The sequence below is a fragment of the Hydra vulgaris genome, chromosome 07 (genome assembly GCF_038396675.1).
Source record: "Hydra vulgaris chromosome 07, alternate assembly HydraT2T_AEP".
Lineage (NCBI taxonomy): Eukaryota > Metazoa > Cnidaria > Hydrozoa > Anthoathecata > Hydridae > Hydra > Hydra vulgaris.
The window spans coordinates 1,497,426-1,507,698 of NC_088926.1; the positions used below are offsets into that span (position 1 = coordinate 1,497,426).

Sequence of the window (10,273 nt, forward strand, 5' to 3'; positions counted from 1 at the left end):
AAAAAGAAGAAATTATAAATCGTGAAATTAATTCAAATGAATTAAAATTTATTTTATAAAGTTATGAAACTTAAGAATCAATGTTTCTAATTATTAAATTTTTGTTTAAAATATGTTTGTGTAACCCAAAATTAAACCGCCATTATTAAATATCCATAAAAACATAATTTTTTTAAATTCCTTTAAAAAAATTTAAAAAAGACAAAGTTATTTTTGAAAACTTAGACTGATTTATTTCCGCACTTTTGGATGATACATGATTTGATTAATTTTTACAGAGACCCATGACTTATAAGATTTAGTTTAATAGTTTTTAATAATTTAAATTTAAAAAAGGATCTGGGTTATGCTAATACATGTTTTATTTAGAAACATTCTTTTTTAAGTTCATGTCTTATTGATATAGTCAATTAATGGCCATTCATCACTAAACTATTTAAATATAATTTCACACTTATTGTTTTATTTTAGTTTTTTTTATTTATTTGTAACTATTGTTTTTTTATTGTAGGATTTTTAATTTTTTTTTTTTAGGCAAATATGATGTCATTGTTAAGTTTGATAACAATCAGGTTCCTGGTAGTCCTTTCCATCCTGTTGTAGTTCAAGATGAACCAGCAATAGAAGTTGGGTACCCCTCAGATCTTTGCTTGTCTTCAGATGCAGTTAATGTCAAGGATGTTCCAAACTTGAAAGGTTTACTTTCAGCACCTTCTGGTAAAGAAAAGCCTTGTGAAATTAAAGAAGGGCCAAAAGATTCCATTCTTGCTTCTTTTGTTCCTGAAGAGCCTGGAAAGAATCTCTTAAATATTAAAAAACAAAATAAACCTATTAGTGGTTTACCTATTCCAATTATTGCACGTGAAAAACCAGTTATAGGAAAAGACAGTTGCATACCCTTAGAATGCACTGGCTGTGACACAGCAAAAGATTTAGCTGCTTTAAAAGGAGTTCTTCGAAGGCCTAATGGTAAGGAGGAGCCTTGTAAAATTGAAAAGTTTCAAGATGGTGTTATATCCGTTAATTTTGTTCCTGAAGAACCAGGAAAACATCTTATAAAAGTGTTTAAAAATAATAAACAAATTGATGACAGTCCATTTGTTGTCATGGTAGATGGATCACCTGACAAATATCCAAAAGTGGGAAAACCCTGTGATAAAGAATTATATCTACCTGAACCTTGTAAAAGCAGTGATATTAGTAAACTTAAAGGTACTTTGCGAAGACCCACAGGCAAAGAAGAACCAATTGATGTTAAGCTTGGCAAGAATGGGTCAATTAGTGTATCATTTGTTCCAACTGAAGCTGGTGAGCATTTAATTAGTGTTAAAAAAGATGGAAAACATGTTCCCAGTAGTCCATTCTCTATCATTGTTATTGATGAGCCAAAAGCACCAACAGTTGGATCTGTATGTGATGCTTCTTTTGTTATTCCTGAACTTGATTTACAAAAAGACTTGGATCTGCTTTCTGGGGAACTTACTCGTCCAAATCATAAAACTGAACCTCTTCCGTTGAGTGTTGATGAAAAAGGAGCACTTGTGTTCAATTTTATACCAAGTGAACCTGGTGAGCATTTAATTGGAATTAAAAAGCGAGGAAAACATGTCAAAGATAGCCCTTTCACAATACTTGTTGAAGAAGCTGAAACTAATCCAAAAGTTGGTGAAGAATGTGTCAAAAAGTTAAACACACCTAACCTTGACTTACCTCGTGATTTGCCTGATTTAAAGGGAGAACTTCAACGTCCTAGTGGAAAGCGTGAGCCTGTTAAATTGAAAGTAATTGATGATAAGCTTAGTGCCATTTTTAAACCTGAAGAAACTGGAGAGCACCTTTTGCATGTTAACAAGAAAGGAAAACCAATTGAAGGAAGTCCATTTAAAATTATTGTTGATAGTCCAGGTGCTGAAGTCGGACAAGAGTGTGGTGTTAACTTAGTTATTCCTGATTTGAATTTACCCCAGGATTTAAAGTATCTAGAAGCTGAACTAACTGATCCAAATGGTAAAAAAAAGCCTCTGAAATGCAAAGAAGGTCCAAATAAAACTCTAGCTGTTGATTTTACTCCTAAAATTCCTGGTGATCACTTCATTGATATTAAAAAAAAAGGAACACCAGTACCAGGAAGTCCGTTTTTAGTGGCAGTTGGACCAGCAAAAAAACATAAAAAGAGTTCTTTAACAGATGATGATGATATTGTTCCAGTTATAGAAAAAGATGTAGAGTGTTCTGAAAATTTAATTGATAGTCCTACTGTCGGCTCTCCTTGTGATATATCAATGAATTTAGATGATGTAAAACTGCCTGATGATCTTGATAAACTTAAAGCTCATCTGACTAGACCTTCTGGTAAACGAGAACCAATTAAATGTGGTATGGACAGTGAAGGTTCACTTGCTTTGTCTTTTATACCTGAAGAGTCTGGATTACATAAAATCGATCTTGAGAAAAATAAAATTCCAGTTAAAGGCAGTCCTTTTGAAATCTATGTAAATGAAGCGTCTGTACCTCATGAAAAAGGTCCTACTGTAGGCTCCCCCTGTGATGTTGACTTGAGTATAGATGGTATTAAGTTGCCTGATGATTTGGATAAGCTAAAAGCAAAGTTATATAGACCAAGTGGAACAAAAGAAACTATCCCTTGTGAAATGGGAGAAAATGGATCATTAGCACTCAGTTGGACACCTCATGAGCCTGGAAAACATTTAATAAGTGTGAAAAAGAACAAGCTTCCAGTAGCTGGCAGTCCATTTGAAATTATAGTAGAGGATGATGAACCTGACAACACGAAAAAAGCACGTAGCAAAAAGCCAAAAGCAGGTTCACCTTGTGGGTTAAATAAAGTAATCGATGATGTAAAACTTCCAGAGGATCTTGCTAAGTTGACAGCTGAACTGACTAAACCATCTGGTAAAAAAGAGTCCATAAAATGCAAAGCAGCACCTGATGGCAGTTTGTTATTGGACTTTACACCAACTGAAGTTGGTAAACACTTAGTTGATGTTAAGAAGAGTGGCCGTCCAGTCAAAGGAAGTCCATTTGAAATACTTGTTGATCATCCTGATGATGAAAAACCTAAAGTTGGTTCACCTTGTGGTTTGAAAAAAGTGATTGAGGATGTCAAACTTCCAGAGGATCTTGCGAAGTTGACAGCTGAACTGACCAAACCATCTGGTAAAAAAGAGCCTATAAAATGCAAAGCAGCACCTGATGGCAGTTTGGTATTGGACTTTACACCAACAGAAGTTGGTAAACACTTAGTTGATGTTAAGAAGAGTGGGCGTCCAGTCAGAGGCAGTCCTTTTGAAGTAATTGTTGATCATGCTGATGGAGATAAGCCAAAAGTGGGTTCACCATGTGATGTTAATTTAGCTATTGATGATGTCCATCTTCCAGAAGATCTTGAAAAGTTGAGTGCTGAGTTAACTAGACCGTCTGGTAAGAAAGAGCCTATCAAATGTAAAATGGCACCAGATGGCAGTTTGGCATTGGACTTTACACCAACTGAAGTCGGTAAGCATCTTATTGAAGTGAAAAAGAATGGTCGACCTGTCAGAGGAAGTCCGTTTGAAATATTTGTTGATCATCCTGATGATGAAAAACCAAAAGTTGGTTCGCCTTGTGGTTTGAAAAAAGTGATTGAGGATGTCAAACTTCCAGAGGATCTTGCTAAGTTGACAGCTGAACTGACCAAACCATCTGGTAAAAAAGAGCCTATAAAATGCAAAGCAGCACCCGATGGCAGTTTGGTATTGGACTTTACACCAACAGAAGCTGGTAAACACTTAGTTGATGTTAAGAAGAGTGGGCGTCCAGTCAGAGGCAGTCCTTTTGAAGTAATTGTTGATCATGCTGATGGAGATAAGCCAAAAGTGGGTTCACCATGTGATGTTAATTTAGCTATTGATGATGTCCATCTTCCAGAAGATCTTGAAAAGTTGAGTGCTGAGTTAACTAGACCATCTGGTAAGAAAGAGCCTATCAAATGTAAAATGGCACCAGATGGCAGTTTGGCATTGGACTTTACACCAACTGAAGTTGGTAAGCACCTTATTGAAGTGAAAAAGAATGGTCGACCTGTCAGAGGAAGTCCGTTTGAAATATTTGTTGATCATCCTGATGATGAAAAACCAAAAGTTGGTTCGCCTTGTGGTTTGAAAAAAGTGATTGAGGATGTCAAACTTCCAGAGGATCTTGCTAAGTTGACAGCTGAACTGACTAAACCATCTGGTAAAAAAGAGCCTATAAAATGCAAAGCAGCACCCGATGGCAGTTTGGTATTGGACTTTACACCAACAGAAGCTGGTAAACACTTAGTTGATGTTAAGAAGAGTGGGCGTCCAGTCAGAGGCAGTCCTTTTGAAGTAATTGTTGATCATGCTGATGGAGATAAGCCAAAAGTGGGTTCACCGTGTGATGTTAATTTAGCTATTGATGATGTCCATCTTCCAGAAGATCTTGAAAAGTTGAGTGCTGAGTTAACTAGACCATCTGGTAAGAAAGAGCCTATCAAATGTAAAATGGCACCAGATGGCAGTTTGGCATTGGACTTTACACCAACTGAAGTCGGTAAGCACCTTATTGAAGTGAAAAAGAATGGTCGACCTGTCAGAGGAAGTCCGTTTGAAATATTTGTTGATCATCCTGATGATGAAAAACCAAAAGTTGGTTCGCCTTGTGGTTTGAAAAAAGTGATTGAGGATGTCAAACTTCCAGAGGATCTTGCTAAGTTGACAGCTGAACTGACTAAACCATCTGGTAAAAAAGAGCCTATAAAATGCAAAGCAGCACCCGATGGCAGTTTGGTATTGGACTTTACACCAACAGAAGCTGGTAAACACTTAGTTGATGTTAAGAAGAGTGGGCGTCCAGTCAGAGGCAGTCCTTTTGAAGTAATTGTTGATCATGCTGATGGAGATAAGCCAAAAGTGGGTTCACCGTGTGATGTTAATTTAGCTATTGATGATGTCCATCTTCCAGAAGATCTTGAAAAGTTGAGTGCTGAGTTAACTAGACCATCTGGTAAGAAAGAGCCTATCAAATGTAAAATGGCACCAGATGGCAGTTTGGCATTGGACTTTACACCAACTGAAGTCGGTAAGCACCTTATTGAAGTGAAAAAGAATGGTCGACCTGTCAGAGGAAGTCCGTTTGAAATATTTGTTGATCATCCTGATGATGAAAAACCAAAGGTTGGTTCGCCTTGTGGTTTGAAAAAAGTGATTGAGGATGTCAAACTTCCAGAGGATCTTGCTAAGTTGACAGCTGAACTGACTAAACCATCTGGTAAAAAAGAGCCTATAAAATGCAAAGCAGCACCCGATGGCAGTTTGGTATTGGACTTTACACCAACAGAAGTTGGTAAACACTTAGTTGATGTTAAGAAGAGTGGGCGTCCAGTCAGAGGCAGTCCTTTTGAAGTAATTGTTGATCATGCTGATGGAGATAAGCCAAAAGTGGGTTCACCATGTGATGTTAATTTAGCTATTGATGATGTCCATCTTCCAGAAGATCTTGAAAAGTTGAGTGCTGAGTTAACTAGACCATCTGGTAAGAAAGAGCCTATCAAATGTAAAATGGCACCAGATGGCAGTTTGGCATTGGACTTTACACCAACTGAAGTTGGTAAGCACCTTATTGAAGTGAAAAAGAATGGTCGACCTGTCAGAGGAAGTCCGTTTGAAATATTTGTTGATCATCCTGATGATGAAAAACCAAAGGTTGGTTCGCCTTGTGGTTTGAAAAAAGTGATTGAGGATGTCAAACTTCCAGAGGATCTTGCTAAGTTGACAGCTGAACTGACTAAACCATCTGGTAAAAAAGAGCCTATAAAATGCAAAGCAGCACCCGATGGCAGTTTGGTATTAGACTTTACACCAACTGAAGTTGGTAAGCACTTAGTGGATGTTAAGAAGAGTGGCCGTCCAGTCAGAGGCAGTCCTTTTGAAGTAATTGTTGATCATTCTGATGACAATAAACCAATGGTTGGTTCATCTTGTGATGTTAATTTAGCTATTGATGATGTTAAATTGCCATCAGATCTCAAAAATCTCACAGCAGAACTAACTCGTCCTTCTGGTAAAAAGGAGCCTGTAATATGTGGTGTTTCGCCTGATAACTTGCTTGCTCTTTCTTTCACTCCAGATGAACCTGGTAAGCACTTACTATCTGTAAAAAAACATGGTATCCCAGTTAAAGGAAGTCCTTTTGAAGTTATTGTTGAAGATATTAGTCGGCCCAAGCATCCTACAGTTGGGCACAAGTGTGATGTAGAATTTTCTACACCAGATATTGTTTTGCCAAATGACTTATCTAGTCTTACTGCTAAGCTTACAAGACCAAATGGAATCCAAGAACCTATTAAATTTTCTTCTAAACCAGATAAAAGTCTTGCATTTGAATTTACACCCAAAGAATCAGGTGATCATATAATTGATGTGTTTAAGAATGGACATCATGTTAAAGGAAGTCCTTTTATTGTTAAGGTATTTGCTGATGAAGAGGCATGTAAAGCTTTGACTGTAGGAAGCGAGTGCCTAGTAAATATAGCAATAGATGATATAAAATTACCAGAAGACTTTTCTAGTTTAGTTGGATCTTTAAAACGACCTGATCATCACACTGAAGAACCTCTTGAACTTGTATTAAACAAAAATAACACAATTGGTGTTATTTTTGTTCCAGAGAAGGCAGGGCCACACGTTATTTCAATTAAAAAGCATGGAAAACATGTTTCTAAATCGCCATTTGTTATTACTGTTGAAGAACCACAAACATCTGCTCAAGAACCAGTTGTAGGAAATCCTGTTGACTTAAGTTCACAATTAGTAGTTAAACCAGAAGATCTACGCTTTTTAAAAGGCACATTAACCCGACCTAATAATCAAGAGGAACCAATTGAATTAAAGTTAAATTCAACAAATCATATTATTGTAAACTTTCTTCCAACTGAACCAGGTCTTCACAAAGTTTCCATTAAGCGTAATGGAAAACATATTGATGGAAGTCCAATTGAAATAATGGTTGGTGCAGGTAAGAAAAAGCCTACTTGTGATGTAGGATTTGTAATACCAGGAATAAGCTTGCCTGATGATCTAAAAAAATTAAAAGGCTCTGTTGTTGCACCAAATGGTTCTGAGGAACCACTGCAATTGCAAGCTGGTGAAAAAAATACCATTGTAATATCTTTCTTACCAAAAGAATCAGGTTTGCATTATATTCATATAAAAATGAATAACAAACATGTTGGTGCTAGTCCTTATGAAGTTATGGTCAAGCCTGAAGATATAGCATTTGCAAAACCAGATGCATCTAAAGTCAAATGTACTGGAAGAGGTATTTATTTTTTCAATTTTTTGTCTGTCATTAACTTTTTTAACTTTTTTTTTTTTTAATGTTTGTACTTTTAGTTAAAATTTTATATTGTTAAACCCTTAAATATGTTTGTATTTTAATGTGCATGTGTATAGTTAAATTAATTAAAATAAGTAATCATAAACATATTTTTGAAAAAGGTTTACGACACGGACATCCAAAAGAGAAAGCAACTTTTAATGTAGACACTCGGGATGCTGGGTATGGAGGACTTAGTCTATCCATTGAAGGACCTTCAAAAGTTGATATTAATTGTGTTGATAATGATGATGGAACCTGTTCTGTAGACTACACACCTTCAGAGCCTGGCACTTATTTGATTAATGTTACATATGCTGATGATCATGTTCCTGGTTCTCCATTTAAATGTAGGGTTGGTGGTTCTATTGGAGAAGAAATAAACGTTGTTCATAGTGATGATGTTCAGTCAACACCTGATGACATGTTCAGTGATATGTTAGCATTTCCAAGCAGTAAATCACGTTCACCTAAAGATTTTGTTATTAAATTTTCTGGCACTGGTGATTTAAAAGCCACTGTCACCCGACCATCTGGAACAGAGGATGATGCAGAAGTTATTGAAACTGCAGTAGATACATATACAGTGCGCTTTGTTCCCCGAGAAACAGGAGAACATTTAGTGAATGTCAGAAGTAGACGTAGACATATTCCTGGTAGTCCGTTCAAAGTTCTTGTTGAAGCTCCATCAGGTGGTGCACCAGCCTGCAAAGCTCATGGACCTGGGCTTGAAGGTGGTATTGCTGGACAACCTTGTAAATTTACTGTAATTACCAGAGATGCAGGACCAGGTGGCCTTGCTGTTGCTGTTGAAGGCCCTGCTAAAGCTGAAATTCAGTGTAATGATAATGGAGATGGCTCTTGTGATATAACTTGGTATCCTGTAGAGACAGGTGAATATACTGTACACATACGTTTTGCCGATGAAGCTATTCCAGGAAGTCCATCAAAGGTTGCATCAGCATTTTTTGTTAAATATATATCTTTAAGTTGAAGTTTAGCTCTTTTTGTGTAAATTATTACTGTAAATACAATAATATGAAATAATGTGAAATACATACTTGTGTGTGTGTGTGTGTGTGTGTGTGTGTGTGTGTGTGTGTGTGTGTGTGTGTGTATTTATATATATATATATATATATATATATATATATATATATATATATATATATATATATATATATATATATATATATATATATATATATATATATATTTAATCTTCTAGGTTTTCATATTACCTGCAAACCAAGGTAAAACTATGCCAATGGAGAGTTTTAAAGACCAAGTTTTAAGAGTAGGTCAGCAAGCCAGTTTTGCAGTTCAAATGAAAGGAAAAAAAGGTAAAATCAGCGCATCCGTAAAATCTCCATCTGGTGTTCAGATTGATTGCAATGTTGCTGAATTAGAAGAAGGTAAGTGTAACGATTCTAAAGCTACAGTTTATTTTTAGTTTAATAATGGTTTAACGATTTTACTAAGTAAATATATCATCAAAACATCTCATATCTTTATCTTTTACGGGTCTCAGAGATGTCTCCTGTTTTTGTGTAAAATGCTTTTATTTATTTTCTAATCAGGGAACTATGCTGTTCGTTTTGTACCACGTGAGCTTGGCGATCATTTAGTCAGTGTATATTTGGACGGTCAACACATACCTGGGTCACCTTTTACTGTTCGAGTTGGTGGACTTGAAGGCGATCCAAGTAAAGTTACTGCACACGGACAAGGTCTTAAGGGAGGAGTTTCTTCAAAACCTGCAGAGTTCACTGTAAACGCTTTAGACGCAGGCTCTGGTGCTTTAGCTTTATCGATAGATGGGCCAGCTAAAGTTAAAATGAATTGCGTTGAACAAGACGATGGAACATACAAAGTTATATACAACCCAACTGTCTGTGGAACATACGAAATAAGTATTCGTTTTGCTGGACAGCATATACCAAATAGCCCTTACAAAGTAAGAATTGTAGAGTCCGAAGATGAAATCGATGCCGTCTTCGGTGATGCTAGTAAGTGTACTTCTAACGGATCTGGTTTACATCGTGCTAATATAGGAAAACCAGCAACATTTACTGTTGATGCAAGTAATGCCGGCCGTGGATCGATAATGGTTGGTGTCGAAGGACCGGTGGTTCCTGCAAAAGAAATTCATGTTATTCATACCGGAAGTAACATTTATAGTATAAACTATACTTTAGTTGAAGAAGGGGATTATATCATCAGAATATTATGGGGAGATAGACACATTCCTGGCTCACCTTTCCACGTCACTGTATAATTTTTAAAATTTAAAAAACTTCCGAAAAGTCCAGCCGCCTCGCAAAAAGTTGCAACTGTGTTGTAATAAAAGGCTTAACTCTGGTTGCAAAATATATATAAAAAAAAACAACAACATGCTTTTAAAAAAGAGAGCTCGCGATTTTCTGTTTGTTTTGTTTTAAGTTTAGATTTCGGGTATATCTCTCAAAAGGGCCTGTAAATATTTATTACAATTTTTATTTGTTGTGTTTTTTGTATTGTATATAAAATTTTATTAGTTACGTTAGTCATTAGTAGAATGTTACATTTAGTATTACGTCATTATTTTATAATAGTAAATATAATAATAGGAATTACGTTCTTTTTTATTTATTCGCAAATGTTTATGCAGGATTTTCAGTATATATATATAAAAACCCGTAAAATATAATAAAGTTATAATTAACAACTATCAAACATAGGGGTGGGAGTTAAGGTTAGTTTTAGTCTAACTAAATTTAGTCGACTAACTTTTTAGTCTAACTAAAATTAGTCGACTAACTTTTTAGTCTAACTGAACTTAGTCGACTAACTTTTTAGTCTAACTAAATTTAGTCGACTAACTTTTTAGTCTAACTAAA

The 10,273-nt window shown here is 35.7% G+C and overlaps 1 protein-coding gene across 3 annotated transcripts in view; it reads left to right on the forward strand.

Moving 5' to 3' along the window:
- Positions 1-10,009, forward strand: part of LOC100206373 (filamin-B) — a 55,077-nt gene extending 45,068 nt beyond the window's left edge. For all 3 annotated transcript variants that reach the window (XM_065800769.1, XM_065800772.1, XM_065800770.1), the window contains exons 17-20: positions 535-7,338; positions 7,518-8,347; positions 8,623-8,809; positions 8,975-10,009. In XM_065800769.1, the coding sequence (XP_065656841.1) occupies positions 535-7,338; positions 7,518-8,347; positions 8,623-8,809; positions 8,975-9,672 (8,519 nt within the window). In that variant the 3' untranslated portion in view covers positions 9,673-10,009. The remainder of the gene's footprint in view (positions 1-534; positions 7,339-7,517; positions 8,348-8,622; positions 8,810-8,974) is intronic.
- The last annotated feature ends 264 nt before the right edge of the window (positions 10,010-10,273 follow it).